Source organism: Pseudomyrmex gracilis, unplaced genomic scaffold (assembly GCF_002006095.1).
Source record: "Pseudomyrmex gracilis isolate BER0280 unplaced genomic scaffold, ASM200609v1 scaffold_22, whole genome shotgun sequence".
NCBI lineage: Eukaryota > Metazoa > Arthropoda > Insecta > Hymenoptera > Formicidae > Pseudomyrmex > Pseudomyrmex gracilis.
This window is the reverse complement of record NW_018020606.1, coordinates 499,064-515,901: the sequence shown is the minus strand read 5'-3', so window position 1 is coordinate 515,901 and position 16,838 is coordinate 499,064. Positions and strand designations below refer to the sequence as shown.

Below are 16,838 nucleotides of genomic sequence, written 5' to 3'. Positions count from 1 at the left end.
TCTGAAGAAATCGATCGTTAATCACATCACGCGAGATGTCATACAGTAGAAAACATATAATTGTTTGTCATTGCAAATACACATACAATGCTGTGAAGAAAACAAACTTTGTAACAAAACAATATTTTAATAGTGAAGCGTCCTACGTTCTGTGTATGTGTGTGTATATGCGACGAGCATTGCGTGCGACGCACGTAAAATTTTATACCATTTACTCGTCTCACTCACGAGTAAAGCGTTTTACAAGATACAAGATATAGTTGCTTACAAAGAAGAGTATCCATAGCTGGTCTACGATACAAACTTATAAATGTAAATAGAAACTTGTTAATGTACAAACAAAAGTAGAATTGTATGAATAAAGTATCGTTCGCGACTTCTGTACATATATGTTCTGTATATATATATATATATATATTAAGATATATGTTATATGTACATAGATATCGGTATTATACACAGGTTTTATTCGAATCTCATTTTCTTTATTAAAAAATATTTTAACAAGAGCTATTTAACTTCGTTAACTCATCTTTCTATAAATCTTTCTATAAACGTGACATCGACAGTAATCTTGGCACTTGTCGTGCACACGTACAGAATTTGTTATATATATACATATGTATATATATGTATCTTAAATTATAATTACTAATTAAAGTCCAGATACTATGCGTCCTTTTTTCGCCGCTTTTTTTAACTTATTCAACTTCTTTTCTTTCTTTTTCTTCATAATATTTTCTCGTCGTTTCTCTTGTCTCTCCTGTATAGATTTCTGTGTATTCTCTATTCTGGACTTCCACTTTTGTACACTCTGTTTCTTTATCTGTTCCTTTCGTTTCATGGAACGTTTCAGCAGTTCAGGATCATCTTTAACCTAATAAATATAAAGTTGTCAATATATACATATTACACATGTATGTAAATATATCAAATCAAGTGCATACTTTTTCACCACTAGCTCTTAACAATGCAGATTTCCATGCATCTTTCTCTCTAATGTTATCAGCTGTTTCTTTATCGCCAGATTGTTCTAATTGTTTCAATTTTTCTTTTTTCTGTTGTAATTGATGTAACATCTTCTTGGGGTCGTTTTTCGGTAATTTCTTCTTCACGCCAATCTCAGAGAAATCAAATTTACTAAATACCATTTTGCCTTCCGAATTAAACACCGGTTTTGGTTTCGGAACTTTTGGCATCTCCTCATTGTCAATTTTTGCTTTATTACCACCAGCTGCGTTCTGTTCTGTTCTAGCGAGTTTTTTTTGTAAAAAACGTTCTTCCCTTGTTTTCTTTTTCTTGAGTTTATTCTTCAAATTCTTTTTAAGAAGTTTCTGTTTATAATCTAACTTTTTTACACTTTTTAATTCTTGCAGTTTGGCATGTAATTCCTCAAAAGTTTGTGCCCGCTTTGTTTTCCTACCTAGCAATGTAAATGGCTCAACTGAAAAAATACAATCAGCAATATAATTCGCAGTATCGGAGAGAATACCAAATTTTCTATGCACACAATAGATTTTTTAAAAATATGCAGAATAGATATCTTAAATAATCTGAACATTATATAGTATTATTATTACTCAGCCTCTCAGTTTTAACTATTATTTCCATATTTTAGTAAACTATGATATATGCATTTTTGTTATAAAAGAAAATAAGAAAGAAATTTTCAAAAATATCTAAATTCTGCACACTTTATCCATTATTCTGTACAAATACAAAAATAACCTTCTTTTGTTGATTTTTCCTCTTGCAATGAATTATTTTGTCCTGCTGCATTTAAAAAGTACAAAATATCAGTTTAATCGTAAAAATACTGAGTTCTTGATATATGTAAAGTTCTTGAATATATGTAAACATTATGACATATCAACAATATTCTTACCTGCTTCACGTTTTGGAAAAGATGTAATAGAGAATATTTGTGAAATAAATTCGTCTTCTGTTAAAAGCATTTGTCGCATCGTCTTTTTATCAAATCCTTTTGATTCCATTGTTAATTGCATCTTTTCTATAATACATATTTATGTATATAATATAGCAAAATAAAAGACACAACGAAAGAAATATCAATTAAAAAATGTATGACTAGTAATGAGGAAATATTAACATACTAAATCTAAATATTTACAAACTAAATCTAACCTCTAACCTAACCTACCTAATCTAACATAACAAAAATATAACTTTATTTATTCTAATATTAATGAACAAATTGTATTAAATACAACATATGAGTCGGCATACTAACCCTAAAGATGTTGAGCTATTGTTCCAAATCTATATACAATTGTATTCCGGTCGAATGTAAGCAGCAGAGAGAAGCATGAAAGCGGCCAGGTCCATAAGAGCATGAACCATGTGTAATAAAATAAGTAAGTAAAGGGTCATTTACAATGAGATATTAGTAATAAATCAGAAGTCAGAAGCAAGAAATTGACTAATCACAATCGATTATTCTTCTGTGATTAGTCTGTGATTGGTCAATTTCTTACGACTTACAGCTTACAATTATGGCTGCGTTCCGATATTGTAGAACAGGCCTAAATGGAACGCGATACAGTCAAACCTCCTAAGACGTATACAGTAGGATTGCGTTCCGTTTCACGCATATGCGCGCATTTATCTATATTATACGTAACGTGTACTATAGATGCGTAACTCGGAACGCAACCTGTATTACACATGTAAATAAGGCAATTTTATTATTCTTACAAGAATTGAGATTTGATAAAGATCTCTTGATATTTCACTTGACTTGATATATTATCTGCAAAACGTAAGTGTTGGAAAACTACGTCTAAGGATTGTATAAAAAGAAATCAAACTTTTATTTTTTAGACATACAAATAGATTTTTTTATTAGTATTGTTACTTATTTTTCTCAAATTATAATTTGATAATTTCATTAAAATTAACCTCATTCTTTATTCTATTCAAAATTATCATGTTAAAAAGTTAAAAAGATGCAATATATAGAATAGTAACATAAAAAAATGTAAAATGTCTTTCTCACATTAATTTTCTCAAATTACACATAATGATAATTTCTGATCATCCCTATAATATACTATAATTAATGAGCCTATTTTAGAAAAAGTTTTTTTTATCTCAAATTACGTGCACATTAAAAAGTTACAAAGACACAACAATTAGAAAAATGCAACATATAGAACAGTAACATAAAAACATGTAAATGTTTGAAAATGTAAATATATTTGTGTGTAAATTGTGATGTGTGTGTTTCAAGGAGATCAAAATATTATATGTGCTCTCACCAATGATTTATATTTTAATCTAAGAAAATAATTATGTATTCATAATTTCTCTTGTTAGGCGAGAATGTCGTAGAACAATCAGATTCTTCCCAGACAAACAAAAATTGTCTAACTCTTCTTCCGTAGCTACCGCATCTTGAACACTCTTGAGGTAAACTATACAGTATCGTATTTCCTTACTTGTTGTTTTCACAAATGTTGCTGCAACAGGTCCATATTTTTCAAGCAAATGCAAGATGTAAGGTGTACCATAGTTTTCGTGGATGTTGGCAACAATTACTTCTTGTAATGGAATATTTTGTCTACCGGCAGACAAATCATTCACAGATTGTGTTTGAAGAGATTTTTTCGTATTAATTTCTCCATGCTCTATTTCTGGATGAACTGATACATTGTCGTCTAAAATTAACGGCGGTATTTTGATTGACAATAATGACGGTATTTTGTTTCGCGCATCGGTATTTTCTTCTATCATTTCTTGTTGCTCTTCTGCTTGCTCAGAATTTAAATGTTTTCTAGTTTGTTTCTTGTTATATTTGTTCAGTCCTGTTTTAGTCTCATTTATATGCTTTTGTGGTAGTATTTTTATTTTTTTATTGTTTTGTAAGCCTTTCAAACAGTTAATTACCTCATTTACTGTTTTATATGCTACAAATCGGATTTTAGTGTCAATCCCATTTTTATGACCAAATACAACGGACATAACATTTCCATAACGTGAGAAAATGTTTTCTATTTCTTTTTTATTAAGATTATTGTTTTCATAAAAATGTAAACAATAATTTCCATCTTTATCTATTTTAGTGTACTTCTCCCATTCTCTTTCTCCCGAAGAATCATTTTTCAGATCTTGTACGAAATTTTCAGACATAAATGAGTTTCTTTCTCCATTAATTGCATTTTCATTACAATTTGAGGTAAAATCAGTATCTAGAAAGTTATAACACGCTTTAAATCTTTTATATTGTAAGTTTTTATCAGTTTTTAGGAAACATTTATGTCTAAATGTTGTGTTGTGTATTATTGTTGTTTTCTTATGTAGTTTTATAATAACTCAGCTTAACCTATTTTTACCTTTTTTATTTTTTTCATTCGTGTTTCGAAATTTTCTCTCTGGCAGTAATTCTATAAAGCTGTGGCCCTTTAATCCTTTTATACAATTTATTGTTTCTTCTTCTGTTTTAAATGTTATAAACCTCATGCCATAGGTGTCAGCAGTTTCAAATATACATACAGTTTTTCCATAAACTGAACATATTTCTTTTATTTCATTTAGTCTTAGTCCTTTTTTGTTTAAAAAATGTAAGTGATATATATTATTTTCATATTTATAATATTTTTTGTAGTCCATGTTGTAATTTGTAGTAAATTATTGACATTTATAGTTGTTTTTTTTTCCAATATTTTGTCCTGTATTTCTTGCGCTGAATAGTATTGTTTCAGTGACCAATTCTGGAATATCTCAAGAATACTACTAGTATATAGTATCTTTACCTAAATATGTCTTAAAAACATTTTTTTATTGCAAAATCATACAACATATTGAAAAAATCTTTTATCTAATTTTTTATCTATAAATGTGTGCATATATAAATAGTAATGGATAGTGACTTCTTAATTTATCAAAAGCAACAATTTTCTTACCTTAGAGCAACATATACATTCGAAATATCTTCGTATTTTTCTTTCTCTTCTGTGGTTCAAAAACCTCTACTTACTTTTTCTTTTTCTCTTATTTCCTACAATTTGTCCTTTTTTAAGTGCTATTTTTGAATATAAAATAGAGAATACATACCTGTAAATACATACGTGTGTTATAAAATTTATTTTTATAATGAAATATTAAACACAGTATTGTATGGTGGCATTATAGTACATGTGTTTCGCAATTGCTAGCACGTGTTTGATTGCAGCTACCTTGTGCAGCTAAATTAAGTATTTGGACTGTTTTTTCTGTCTATGTATTTGTTTTAATTTACAATCAGTCTTAAATAAAGGTTTTCAACCCTTTTAATATTGTTTATATCATACCGGCTAACATCGATTGTCGACTCAATCTCATCAACGCTATGCAGCAACCTGGATCACCTGAGTGTAAGAAGCATAACATTGTCAGAGAAGAAACCTGTATCTCACATATTTTCTTATAACGCTCTCTATGTTTAGTAGAACAAACTGTTTTTATAGCAGTCAACCATGATTGGTTCTTATTTTAAAAACCAACAAATCAACGTCGATTATTGAGACGATACTTCAGCAATTGCTGAACGCGCCCGTATTGGTCTAAACTGAGTTCAATGTAAACACAGTGTAAAACTCTTGTCCGTTCCGTTTTTTTGGACTACATGTAATTGCACCCTAATATATTACAGGTTGTTAGATACGAGCAATGAATGTGTAGTATATATAGAGAACAAAGATAGAATAATATTTCGAATGATTTGCAGCGTTATTTTGACCGCAACTACAGATATGATATATGCAATCAACTGGAACAAAATAGAAAACTTCATGTTTGCATTTATATATACGCGATTTTAAATTCATAAATAAACAAATAAATGTGAGAATTGGGATAGCAAGTTTTTCTCGACTAGCATTTAATTCTCGGTGAAACAAGATTTCACGCAGAATGAATATCGTGCGAATCAATTCGAAAAATGTAATATTTCTTTTTATAGCGCTTCTGTCAACCTCTATCAAAGAAGTTCATATGGGCCATGGTGAGTAAATTTGTCTCTTTAAGTGCCTTATAAACAAAAAAATGAAGAAAAGACTTATCTTTTTCAATTGCAGAAACCATAAGCACCTTTGCTATGAAAGAAGGCAATGTAAATTCAACACCAGCTTATAGCAGTAAAAAAGTAAATTTATAAAACATTCAATAGGTTTTTTTCCATGTGCATATACATAAAGCATATAAATATAGGATTGGATCACATATACATTGCATTGAATTACATTATTAATTTACAGGAAGAAGTAAATAGTATGTGTCCAAGTGGAGTATCGTGTACAAAATTGAGTGCAGACTGTCTGAAATGCAATTTAAGTTACACTTGTGTATATGGTGAAACATTAGTTGCTAACTGCTCTGTGATAGAACATGTTGATTGTATAGTATGTAGTATATAACTAATATTAGAATGTCTTTATTATATATATATTGAAATATGTATATATATACATATGTACACACATGTATATGATATATATATATATATATATATACATATATATTTGGTATAATGATTTATTGTTAAATAAAATTTTGAACTATTCTATCAATACAGGGAGAACAAACTTTTACAAAAAAATATATATGCCGTTATTGTTATCAAACTGATCACTCGGAACATCAGTGTCATCAGAAAAATAATTGTAATTCTGTAGCATCACCACAACAATATTACAGGTATGTTAATGTCGGTCGTAATTCCATTATATTTAAATTGCAACAGTTTTGATGAAATATTCTTGTTGTAGAACAAATTGTACAGTAAATAGCGATATATTATGTCTGGGCAGGCGAAGATTCATGAAAAATTTGATTTGTAACTGGACAGTTGGATATAGATGGTCTACAGCTCTGATCTTGAGCATTACACTTGGAGGATTTGGAGCAGATAGGTATTTTTCTATTGTATAACATTTAGTTATAAAATCTGTTTTACAATGAGTATATTATTGTTGAGTGTTGCTAGTCTTATATGTAAAGGCTGATCCAATGTGATCTTAGTTCTCTCAAACTGATGAAATAACTTTATCATAAAATTAACTACACTTGACAACAATATACTTTTTGTAAAATAGTTAAATTTTAATTAAATGCAACAGTTTTTTCTTTCACAAATATTTATTAAAATTTATAGGTTTTACTTGGGACATTGGCAAGAAGGCATTGGCAAGCTCTTCAGTTTTGGTGGATTAGGTGTGTGGACCTTAATTGATGTAATATTGATTTCTATGAGATATTTAGGTCCTGCTGATGGCTCTTTGTATGTTTAGATTGTTAAAAACTAAGTTATTATTTTATTGAGTTATAAAGTATAGAAATATTATTTTGCATTGATTTCAAATTATACAAATAGTGTTGGATCAATGGACAACATAAGTTAATGTGATATGTCTATTATAGGAGAAATTTGTTTTTGTAAATCTAAGAAATATATATCATGCTGTAATATAAGTTTCAAATATATTTTACTAGATTTTCTTCTATTTTTGTAAATAAAATTTTAATAGATAAATATACATGTGTATGATATATAATGTCAAAAGTGTTTTTTGTTATAAAAAAAAGACCTGTAATAGAGAGAAAACATGAAACTTTTCTTGCAAAAAAAATAGTTTTTAGAGGGGCTTGTAAGCATAACAAATTTCCTAACCCAACCGAACCCTAACCTAAACAGTGTCATATTTTAACGGTTTGATTGGATTCGGTAGAAACACATTAAAACGAAATAAATAAAATGAATACAGATTAAAATCTAGGTAATTATTTAAAATAGCTACTCAGTCTCAGATATTGATAAGTTTATGCTTGTTTGACGCATAATCAAAAGAATCTGGTAGGAAAGAAGTGCTCAATTTGCTTTGCTAAGTGAGTTATTGAGCGCTAAAGTTGACAATTATTCAATTAAGTCAAAAAAACTTTGTCCACCAAATTTATATGTGAATATGTGCTGTATTAGATCGATACTTTTTCCTGTTAAATTCTTTCATTTTACGCACAACTGCGTCAAGTGAGCATAAACTCGTCGATACTTAAGACTAAGCAGCTATTCTTTCTGAGTAAATTACCAAAGTATTATTTAATAATAAACATGTTACAAGATTTTTAAATATTTCTAGTATTTGGTGGATTTGATCGAAGTTTTTTGTTTTCTCTCGCTGACGTATCGAAATGCCGACTGTTATTGCATTAGACGTGTCTTTGTCAATGAGAAGACCCGTATTAACAAATGGAGCGAACGATAATTTACAGAATGAACCACTGACACGGCGTCATTTAGCGGTCCACGGTATAAACGCTCTATTACAATATTTACAAGTTAATTCGAAGCTGGAATTTGTTTCATTGGTGAGAAAGAAAGACATGGCATAAATATTATATTGTGTTGTGGTGGATAATAAATATGTTATTATAATAAATGCTTTGCATGTATATATATATATATATGTATATCAAATTCCAGATTATATTTTCATCATTGTACGAAGTGGTTTGTCCTTTTACTCGCGATTATGACAGCATACGTGCAAAATTACAAAATATCGAGGAATGGGACAAGACATGCATCCAAAGTGCATTACGTGGTGTTAATAATATAATTATGGCAGAATGGAGTAACACTACTGCTTGTCAAGTGATACTAATTACAGATGGCAATCCTGGAGTAGGGCCAATGTCCTTAGGTCATTCTTTAAGTTCTTTGAATATCACACAAGATGCAAATACTTTTCCACTTCCATTTCCATTTCCAGCAAAATTGAGTATAGTCTGTATTGGATCACAACAAGGTAAATAAAAACTCATTGGTATTTAGTATCTTTCTCTTATTGAACTATTACTTTTACTTTGTTTTATTCACATATTGTTATAATTTTAGATCCCAGTTTGCAAATTGGCCTACCTCTTTATCAACGTTTGGTTGATCTAGCTGGCAATGACAGTGTTGTATTGGTTCCAGAGTCGCCACTTAATAAATATTCTGTAGCAGCTTGCTTCCAGAAGCTAGCTGAAACAAATTATGTTTCCTTTCAAGGATATCTAAAGTGTGGCAATTTAGGTTCCCGTATTTTATTATCACCAGCTCCTATGGTAATATCAAGCTTCACATACTATGGCTCGTAAGGAATAATCACATTTTGTACATTTATTTATTTATTTATTTCAGCCTTATACAAAAAAGACTGATTTTGAATTAGAGCCAGGTTTGGTAATATCAAAGAATATTGAGATATGCGGATTCATACAAGTGAGAGATGTTGGTAGTCCAAGTTCTATCTCTAGACACTTGGTATTACCATTGGTTACAGAAAAAACTTCGAGCGTTCAGGGCATATCTCTAGAAGAAGATTCGGACACTGACGAGAACGGAGATGAGGGAAAAATACCATCCTTTTGTGTGCTGCTTCACGGAGCATTAAAAGTAATATTTTCACAAGTAATTACAGTAATTAGTTTTTTGATATGATCTGAACGACAAATTATATATCTTGCAGGTAGAAAATATGGCAGCCCTTTGTTTGTTAAACAATGATTGGTACGGATTTATATATTCATGGGCAGATACCAAGAAGAAATCTAACTTAATGTTAACGGTACTCGAACCAGGATCTGATGTGGTACCGTGGTTAGGCGACTTTAACAATCTCGGTCCAATGGATTCCAGCAATGATTTAGTAGTCGATTTTCCAGTCAGGCCAACCGAAAAGAGAAGTTACACGCAAAATGCTCCTTCGTGGATTCGACAAGTTGGCTTGCAATCGGATATTCAAAAAATACTGAGACACGCGAGAAAATTACCGGAGAAAACGCAAAACTTTTACAAGGTAAAATGTAAAGAAAAGAACGCGCATAGTATTTTGTACGATTTGAGTAATAATGATCGATTCTTTTTGCGATTTTACAGGAGGTGAACAGGTTACGACGCGCAGCGGTGTCAATAGGATTTGTGGAATTATTGGAAGGATTAGCGTGTATCTTGGAGCGAGAATGTACATTGTTGCCACCGAATCTAAATCCCGATTGTACAATTCAGATGGGACACGTGGCACGATTGCTCAGAAAACCAGAATCCATGGAAATCAGATACAATATTCCACCCGCGCGAACAAAGTTTTAAACTTACATCATGAGTTGTAACGGATGAGATAAATAATTGGACAGTACAGCATTTGTATTAAATAATATTAGGCATTTTTAATGCAAAAACAAAATGTATTTGTTTTTATCTTATGTATATAAATCACATTTTGTATTTGTACATTCCCAAATATGATACACGTAAAAATCTTCACACAATGCATATCATTAGCATTACATACTACGGAATTATAAAAATTTAGTTTTACAGGTATTTACATGTAAATAATATATCAATCGCGCAGTGTTGTACAAGTGTTTGAATATTATTGTACTTTGCAAATTCTCGAGCATATATCTGCTGCGCACAAAAAATAAAATTCTAACTATGTTTCAAAGTTTTTATTAAATAACTCAACATCTTGTATAAGTCATTTGCAGTGTGCATGCTTGAAGATTTGCAAAGATCCGGAACATGCACAAATAAAGTCTTTGCTTGATTAATAGAGAGAGATTTATAGTATATGTATTCGCACAGATATCTACCGGCATCGTCTGAAAAACAGGCTATATATTCGTGTGCAAGATCTTTATTTATATGACAAAGTTCTTCGACATTTATCTGCGTTGCCAAGACGCAACATTCTGTATAGGTTTCATCAGGACACTTGCCATCTACATCCATTCTTTTGTAGCCAGTGCTGTGAGCACAACGTTCGATTGTCAAACACTCAGCTTTGCTCGACACCCCTACGTGTAGAACAATCTAAACACACAAAGATTATTTTGAGAAACAACGTACTGCGAAAATGTAATTTTGTACATTTATACTTACTATGGGATTGTATTGTTGCCAGAGCTGAGGAATGTAAGTGGATACGCACTCGTACGAGACCGGAATTTGTACGGTGACTAATTGAAAATTTGGAAATTCTTCGTATTTCTTCCATAGGCTCAGCAAGTCTTTCACTGCCTCCCAACTAGGATTTTTTTTATATTGGTCGAAAGGACCAAAACCGGTCACCAGAACTGTGTATTTGATATTCTCATTACTCATTTCGGAGAGATATACATACAAGCGATTCGAATCGAATCTCGTGATGATATGCCGCGCTTAGTTACTTCTCTCTTTTTCTCTATCTCTCTCTCTCGCAAGATTTATTATAATTGATAATGCAGCTTCAAAAGCTACTTTATCACGAGACTGACATTGTTACGATGTTTATTTGTCGTATCAGGCAGAGAGTGGATACACGAATGATTTATTGATCTTATAAGAAATTTCCTCTCGACACGTGCAAAATGATTAAAAAACTGCTCGAACTAATTATTACACGTGATTATTACATGTCAGAATTCGACTTTGCATAAAACGAATACATAGTTCATAAATATATTGTTAATGGCGGCTTAGTGCAAAAAAGCAGCAATAAACAGCAAGCAAATCAACCAATCACGAGCCAACAATATCCGGAACGTAAGCTACATTTGAAAGAATGTTGACCTGTGATTGGTTGATTTGCTTACTGTTGACGTTTTATTTAAAAATATATTGCAGCATTGACGACAGGAAGAGTGACGATATCCGACAGTCTATAAAGTCTATAGTTGAAACTATATAGTTTGATGCGCATATAGCTTCTAGACCTAGAGCGGTAAGTAGTATGAAATAATCGTTTTCGGTCCACATGCGTATCAAATCTTAAAATACACCCACAGTCGAGGTATCGAGGTATCGAGGTATCGAGGTATCGCCCATCAGCAATCGATATTCGATACTTCGAGAATCGCAAGCATTTTACAAAAGTTCCAAATAGCGGCTGCGCGCGGATCGAGCTGGTTCGTACTTTACGCGGGTGTTTTTGTGCGGTTTCGTGAATATTATTAACGCAATAGTGGCGAAAACGTTTTGCGAATGTTTATCACAAAAGAAGAATAGTGTATAGTAATATCCGATTGTCATTGTTATAAGCGGTGTCATAGTTTTTGGTATCGGCTATTGCTGAGTGTCGAGAAACGATCTTAATCCCTCCCGCATCCCTTCCTTGTTGGATCTAAAATTCTAAGGTCCACAATAAATTCCAGGTATGTGTGTTATTATTAATTAAATGTTATATACACGCGCGCGTGTATGTAAAATTTTATGGTTGTGGGTTTCTAACAGTTTCTAATGGTGTTAGTATTGTGATAGCTGAGAACTATAAAGAATAATTTGATTTATATCAATTAAAAAGTTTATTTATGCAAATTTATTTATAGAGTAAATATAAGAATCAAGATAAGATACATACATATATACGCGCACAAGTTAAATATATAACATTTTATTCTTTTAATATATGTATATGTTATATATATATATATATATATATATATATATGTATATATAAAATAGAGCTCCTTTTTTTACATCAACTCAGTATTTTATAAATACTGTAACACATATTGTATGCAAGAAAATATTATCTTTCTCATGTGTATGAACAAATACGCATACACATGAATATATCATAAAAAATACTTTTTACAAAATGTTCTGAAGTATCGTTTCTTAATATAAAGTGCAAAAAATATATATTTTCTTTCATAGAGCAAGTAACAAAGCTATAGACAATTCCTGCGCGAGATTCTCTTTACATATTATAAATCTCTTTATATGAGATTCGTTCTATAAAATACACATATTGGCACGCTGTTATCGAAACTTTCATCCGTCAAATTTCATCTGTCAAAGTTATATTTCGTGTTATAGGCGTTTACGATATAGGAACATTCAATTTTGATTAGTTTTAAATGTGTATGTGTATATAAATTGGAGTTTTTTTTTTTTAAATTATCCATTTTTCCTTATAGACTCTCTTATTGATTACATGTTAAACTCTAACTTAAAACTTAAAAAATTATATTGAGTTTTTAAAAACGCGTATGTCATACATGTTTACTCTTTGTTACTTTTATAAGATCAGAGATGATCGTGCGCAAAGAACGTGTTTTAATCTTATTCATCAACTTCTAACCAAAAATTTTACGCATATATGTAGACACATAAAACTGTCAAATTTTACGAAATCTCTCAGTTAAGTATTCATACTACGTACGATACAAAATTCGTACATGTAAGTCATCTGTGTGTAAAAAATTATTTACCCGTGTGTATCTGTAGAACATATTTAAAAAAATTAAAACGCGCATTAAAAAAAATTAAAACCTTGACGTCTTATGTATCGTACATAAACAGATAAATGATAAATGCAATGGAACAATGCGACTGCAAAAATATTTTAAGATATTAGTGCCAATAAACATTTCTTGTAGTGCCCTGAGCAATCACCCTGAAAAAAAAAAAAGAAATTAGATCACAACGTAAATATGCAGGTAAGTATACAGACACATCTAATTGTCCCAATAGATATTTTCTGATGTTGAATAACTCACAGATATAAAATCTTCTAACGACTGTCCATATTCTTGGTAAAACACGCCCTTTATTTCACCCATATCTATTTCACTACGAGTCACAACCAATCGAATAAGGCGGCTGTCGTCCGTTCCAAGACCTTTCATGCTTTTGTACAATTGTTCGGCAAAGAAACCGGCTCTGTTCTTGACGCATTTTACTGTTGGATAGATATTTGTGTTCCAGTAAATAGTCCAGTATTCATTTTATCGTATTCACAATTTGTTATATTTACCAATCGCGAGAAGACCCTTTTTGATGTCACCAGAAAATTCTTCTTCAATGGCTGTTTCAATGTCATGACCTGTTATGTTGTTGTATTCTATGAATATCTGTCGCAACTGCGCCATATTTCTCTGGACAAGAATTGCGTTAAAGGTAGATTCATCTGTGCCGAAGCGAAGCTCTCCTGCAATGTGTGAAAAAAAATGATGATTTTAGATAAAATGGAAAAATGTGAAACACAAATAAAATGAATATAGACATAAAATAATACCGAGACTATTTAAATATTTGTCATCAATTACCAGCTTGTAAAAGTTGTTTAGCATCTTCCATCGCGGCGGCGTGGTCTACGTTGAATGTTTCATCTCTATTGGCGCAACACAGCGACACCATTAAGCGTTTGAAAGTGCCAGATGTATCAGAAATCAAATCGTCTTCCAATGTTCTTCCGTACACTGAAACGCAAATAGATATTACATAATTGAATGGAATATAGGATAGAAATGTGAATGTTATTTTGTAAAGTTGATTTGCTCAAATGAACTCACTCGCTTCGTACGCCTGTTTAATAATAGAAATTTCATGATTGGACATAGTGCACAATACTTCAATGAGCACAGTTTCATCAGTACCAAGACCAGACATAGCTTCGTGAAGTTCTTTGGCGTAATATTGAGGTAGTGGCATCATCATGGCAAGAATGAGTTTCTCGAAATTTCCCGACAACTCGGACTTCAGATCTTTTATTAGATCCTATCAATTGAGAAATACACAATAATAATATTTTTGTTTTAGTTCGCGTAACAAAAGTTTTGACCTTCAATTCTTACTTTTCCGTAAAGAGTTTTAAATTGGGACGCGATTTCTTGACGCTGCAAATTGCTGCGATTGGCAAGAACTTGTATGATACTTTTCTCATCGGTGCCAAATCCTTTCATAGCTTTTCTTAGAGCTTCCGCGTCAGCCCGAGCATCGAAAGCATCGTAAGGCACAACAGTAGGGGAAGTCTGAAAACAAATAATATTCAACTTTCATAAAGTTTGTGTAATACAAGAATCTCACATCAAGATATAAGAAATTATTGCAATTACTGTAGCATATTCGTAAGCAAGAACCTGTAAACACAAAACTCATCACATCTCGATAGAACTTTAATCAAGTTTTAAACATCATTCTTGATCTCACCTTAGGCGTAAACCGATCTCTTCGGGGGGCTGGGGTAGCACCACGTGGAACAGCAGTAGGTGGATTAGCAGAATAAGAATACGAGCCAACCCCCTGCCCCCCGGGATAGCTTCCGCCTTGGTATGGAACAGAACTAGTTGCATGCAAAGGATAAGAGGATGGAGCCATGCTACTGAAACATTCTCTATCTGGTGCTTTATAGAGATCAGGATACATATTACCAGTTTGCTGCTGTGGATAAGGGGAGGGTGCAGAATGATTAGAATGCATGCTAGGTAGATAACTAGGTGTGGGCATAAGTTGCGGAGATGGTACAGGATAATTAGAATGTGTGCTAGGTGAATAACTGCTGGATATTGGCATAGGCATAGGTTGCGGGGGATACACATTGGTGGCACCGCCAGGAACAGGCATGGACTGATTTTGAGTTGGATAAGGATTATAGGGTTGAGGCATGCCAAAAGATGTTGGTGGTGCATTTGGGAAGCCCATTGAAGGATAAGACGGAGCACCAGGGGCAGAGGGTGTACCAGATGGAGCCCCAAATGATGTTGGTGGTCCTGCTCGTCTCGGGAATTGAACAGGTGGCCCCTTTGGATATGTGAAGGTTTAAATAAAGTAAATAAAAGAAAGAAATATATAAAGCAATTCTGTGCAAAGATTTGTCTACTTTCTTTGATTAAAAAGCTGTTAGCCAATTTTCAAAAACTGTTAGTTGATTTTGTATATTGCTATATCAGTTGATATAATTGTATATCAACTGAGAAAAACTTTTATAATTTTTATTCAAAAACATATGAAAGTGAAACATATATATTATTAAAAAACAAAAGTTCTTTAATCAATAGTGATAAAATAGATGTACTCACTTGATAACCGTAGCTCATCTTGTCTGCTCGAGAGTTAAACTGTTACACTGAAGGTACCTGCACACACCGAAAAATACAAATTTACAAAACTTGTTTTTACGCTGAATCACAGAACCGACCATATGGTAATTCGTGTATATTCTCGTTAATTATCATCACATTAACTGTGATATTTGTTATATTAATACAGCAAGAGAGTCAAACATTGAAAATAAACAACGTAATATGAATGTAACATATAATATTTACAGCAATTATTATCGATATTATTATGACAAGTTAACGAAGAAGTGAAGGACAACCACCTTGACAAGGATAAACGAAACGAATGATTGGTTACGCCCACTGAACACAAATGTCGCTAATGTCTTCTCGTTACGAAACACCGAAACACACTGAAGATGAACTACGTACAACGCTGAATTTTATAATCCGACGTCACCAGCTCACCTGAGATTGTTCGTTGAATCCCGTAGGTTTCTTGTATGACGTATACGCGTTAATCAGGAAACAAAACGCCTCTAACCTGCCAACCGCCGCCTACAAAACGTGTCACAAGAATGACAAGAGATGCACGACACAGTGCTAGAGAAACGAAGAGAGAATGATGGACTATATAATTGGCAGTGGTAAGGTCAGATCCGGTGGTGGGGAAATACAGGTTTCTTTCTTGACAATTGACGTCACTGAAAATCCTGCGGAAACAACACAATAGAAACTAAAAGACAACTATACGGACGCCGGACGTGTAAAAATGCGTGCGAATATTTAGATAAATGTAATATATCTATTGTCTAATATCTATGAGTTATGCTGCTTGCTAATGCTCAAATGGAATTATTTAGTTGAAATTAAAATAATCTTGATGTCACGTTGGCAATTTCATTCGAATAGTTGTTAGAAGACCGCAAGAATAGACATGACCGCAACACAATGTACATAGCCAGTAATTGGAATTTGTTTTCCGAAAATTGTTATATTATTAGCGCCGTTGAATACTACCAGTTCGCCGT

The 16,838-nt window shown here is 32.1% G+C and overlaps 6 protein-coding genes across 19 annotated transcripts; 2 read left to right on the top strand and 4 right to left on the bottom strand.

The window, feature by feature from the left end:
* Positions 1-41: 41 nt before the first annotated feature.
* On the bottom strand, positions 42-2,394 carry LOC109851878 (surfeit locus protein 6 homolog). Of its 2 annotated transcripts, none has more exons than XM_020422409.1 (5): positions 2,252-2,394; positions 1,886-2,011; positions 1,729-1,770; positions 948-1,444; positions 42-877 (listed from the first exon to the last, which is right to left on the bottom strand). In XM_020422409.1, the coding sequence occupies exons 2-5, from the start codon at positions 2,004-2,006 to the stop codon at positions 656-658; spliced, it is 882 nt and encodes a 293-aa protein (XP_020277998.1). In that variant the 5' UTR covers positions 2,007-2,011; positions 2,252-2,394; the 3' UTR covers positions 42-655. The 2 variants fall into 2 exon arrangements, with proteins under 2 accessions (XP_020277998.1, XP_020277997.1); XM_020422408.1 differs by having other exon boundaries at positions 1,729-1,773; positions 2,252-2,390.
* Positions 2,395-2,903: 509 nt separating this feature from the next.
* On the bottom strand, positions 2,904-5,384 carry LOC109851890. Of its 8 annotated transcripts, none has more exons than XM_020422444.1 (4): positions 5,310-5,384; positions 4,923-5,073; positions 4,353-4,749; positions 2,904-4,208 (listed from the first exon to the last, which is right to left on the bottom strand). In XM_020422444.1, the coding sequence occupies exons 3-4, from the start codon at positions 4,627-4,629 to the stop codon at positions 3,310-3,312; spliced, it is 1,176 nt and encodes a 391-aa protein (XP_020278033.1). In that variant the 5' UTR covers positions 4,630-4,749; positions 4,923-5,073; positions 5,310-5,384; the 3' UTR covers positions 2,904-3,309. The 8 variants fall into 8 exon arrangements, with proteins under 8 accessions (XP_020278033.1, XP_020278028.1, XP_020278026.1 ...); XM_020422439.1 differs by having other exon boundaries at positions 4,353-4,782; positions 4,923-5,017; positions 5,074-5,365; XM_020422437.1 differs by having other exon boundaries at positions 4,923-5,017; positions 5,074-5,365.
* A 345-nt stretch (positions 5,385-5,729) lies between these two features.
* LOC109851909 (TM2 domain-containing protein almondex) lies at positions 5,730-7,450 on the top strand. Its single transcript, XM_020422496.1, has 6 exons — positions 5,730-6,001; positions 6,075-6,142; positions 6,255-6,398; positions 6,572-6,693; positions 6,765-6,908; positions 7,151-7,450. The coding sequence occupies exons 1-6, from the start codon at positions 5,911-5,913 to the stop codon at positions 7,284-7,286; spliced, it is 705 nt and encodes a 234-aa protein (XP_020278085.1). The 5' UTR covers positions 5,730-5,910; the 3' UTR covers positions 7,287-7,450.
* A 220-nt stretch (positions 7,451-7,670) lies between these two features.
* On the top strand, positions 7,671-10,148 carry LOC109851952 (von Willebrand factor A domain-containing protein 9). Of its 2 annotated transcripts, none has more exons than XM_020422587.1 (7): positions 7,671-7,772; positions 8,133-8,361; positions 8,477-8,801; positions 8,891-9,102; positions 9,179-9,433; positions 9,507-9,836; positions 9,917-10,148. In XM_020422587.1, the coding sequence occupies exons 2-7, from the start codon at positions 8,185-8,187 to the stop codon at positions 10,127-10,129; spliced, it is 1,512 nt and encodes a 503-aa protein (XP_020278176.1). In that variant the 5' UTR covers positions 7,671-7,772; positions 8,133-8,184; the 3' UTR covers positions 10,130-10,148. The 2 variants fall into 2 exon arrangements, with proteins under 2 accessions (XP_020278176.1, XP_020278177.1); XM_020422588.1 differs by lacking the exon at positions 7,671-7,772 and adding an exon at positions 7,850-8,023.
* A 100-nt stretch (positions 10,149-10,248) lies between these two features.
* Positions 10,249-11,650, bottom strand: LOC109851953 (pyroglutamyl-peptidase 1). The gene is made up of 2 exons (XM_020422589.1): positions 10,925-11,650; positions 10,249-10,855 (listed from the first exon to the last, which is right to left on the bottom strand). Exons 1-2 carry the CDS (start codon positions 11,144-11,146, stop codon positions 10,472-10,474), a joined length of 606 nt encoding a protein of 201 aa, XP_020278178.1. The 5' UTR covers positions 11,147-11,650; the 3' UTR covers positions 10,249-10,471.
* A 996-nt stretch (positions 11,651-12,646) lies between these two features.
* On the bottom strand, positions 12,647-16,838 carry LOC109851927 (annexin B9-like). Of its 5 annotated transcripts, XM_020422547.1 has the most exons (10): positions 16,698-16,838; positions 16,276-16,520; positions 15,826-15,882; positions 14,957-15,547; positions 14,602-14,778; positions 14,320-14,524; positions 14,074-14,226; positions 13,782-13,955; positions 13,525-13,706; positions 12,647-13,421 (listed from the first exon to the last, which is right to left on the bottom strand). In XM_020422547.1, exons 3-10 carry the CDS (start codon positions 15,841-15,843, stop codon positions 13,371-13,373), a joined length of 1,551 nt encoding a protein of 516 aa, XP_020278136.1. In that variant the 5' UTR covers positions 15,844-15,882; positions 16,276-16,520; positions 16,698-16,838; the 3' UTR covers positions 12,647-13,370. The 5 variants fall into 5 exon arrangements, with proteins under 5 accessions (XP_020278136.1, XP_020278139.1, XP_020278137.1 ...); XM_020422550.1 differs by lacking the exon at positions 14,957-15,547 and having other exon boundaries at positions 16,698-16,823; XM_020422548.1 differs by lacking the exon at positions 16,698-16,838 and having other exon boundaries at positions 16,276-16,549.

What these genes read in the sequence shown, in the direction of transcription:
- LOC109851953 (XM_020422589.1), bottom strand. Translation starts at nt 11,146, where the DNA reads ATGAGTAATGAGAATATCAAATACACAGTTCTGGTGACCGGTTTTGGT. An exon ending in GGCAACAATACAATCCCATA is followed by an intron (nt 10,856 to 10,924) that starts GTAAGTATAAAT and finishes TTGTGTGTTTAG; the next exon opens with ATTGTTCTACACGTAGGGGT.
- LOC109851952 (XM_020422587.1), top strand. Translation starts at nt 8,185, where the DNA reads ATGCCGACTGTTATTGCATTAGACGTGTCTTTGTCAATGAGAAGACCC. An exon ending in AGCTGGAATTTGTTTCATTG is followed by an intron (nt 8,362 to 8,476) that starts GTGAGAAAGAAA and finishes ATCAAATTCCAG; the next exon opens with ATTATATTTTCATCATTGTA. An exon ending in CTGTATTGGATCACAACAAG is followed by an intron (nt 8,802 to 8,890) that starts GTAAATAAAAAC and finishes TTATAATTTTAG; the next exon opens with ATCCCAGTTTGCAAATTGGC.
- LOC109851927 (XM_020422547.1), bottom strand. An exon ending in TTAAAACTCTTTACGGAAAA is followed by an intron (nt 14,525 to 14,601) that starts GTAAGAATTGAA and finishes CTCAATTGATAG; the next exon opens with GATCTAATAAAAGATCTGAA. An exon ending in TAAACAACTTTTACAAGCTG is followed by an intron (nt 13,956 to 14,073) that starts GTAATTGATGAC and finishes CACACATTGCAG; the next exon opens with GAGAGCTTCGCTTCGGCACA.
- LOC109851909 (XM_020422496.1), top strand. Translation starts at nt 5,911, where the DNA reads ATGAATATCGTGCGAATCAATTCGAAAAATGTAATATTTCTTTTTATA. An exon ending in AGAAGTTCATATGGGCCATG is followed by an intron (nt 6,002 to 6,074) that starts GTGAGTAAATTT and finishes TTTCAATTGCAG; the next exon opens with AAACCATAAGCACCTTTGCT. An exon ending in TAGAACATGTTGATTGTATA is followed by an intron (nt 6,399 to 6,571) that starts GTATGTAGTATA and finishes CTATCAATACAG; the next exon opens with GGAGAACAAACTTTTACAAA.
- LOC109851878 (XM_020422408.1), bottom strand. Translation starts at nt 2,006, where the DNA reads ATGCAATTAACAATGGAATCAAAAGGATTTGATAAAAAGACGATGCGA. An exon ending in TTTTCCAAAACGTGAAGCAG is followed by an intron (nt 1,774 to 1,885) that starts GTAAGAATATTG and finishes TTTTAAATGCAG; the next exon opens with CAGGACAAAATAATTCATTG. An exon ending in TAAGAGCTAGTGGTGAAAAA is followed by an intron (nt 878 to 947) that starts GTATGCACTTGA and finishes TATATTTATTAG; the next exon opens with GTTAAAGATGATCCTGAACT.
- LOC109851890 (XM_020422444.1), bottom strand. Translation starts at nt 4,629, where the DNA reads ATGGACTACAAAAAATATTATAAATATGAAAATAATATATATCACTTA. An exon ending in GAATGAAAAAAATAAAAAAG is followed by an intron (nt 4,209 to 4,352) that starts GTAAAAATAGGT and finishes ATAACTTTCTAG; the next exon opens with ATACTGATTTTACCTCAAAT.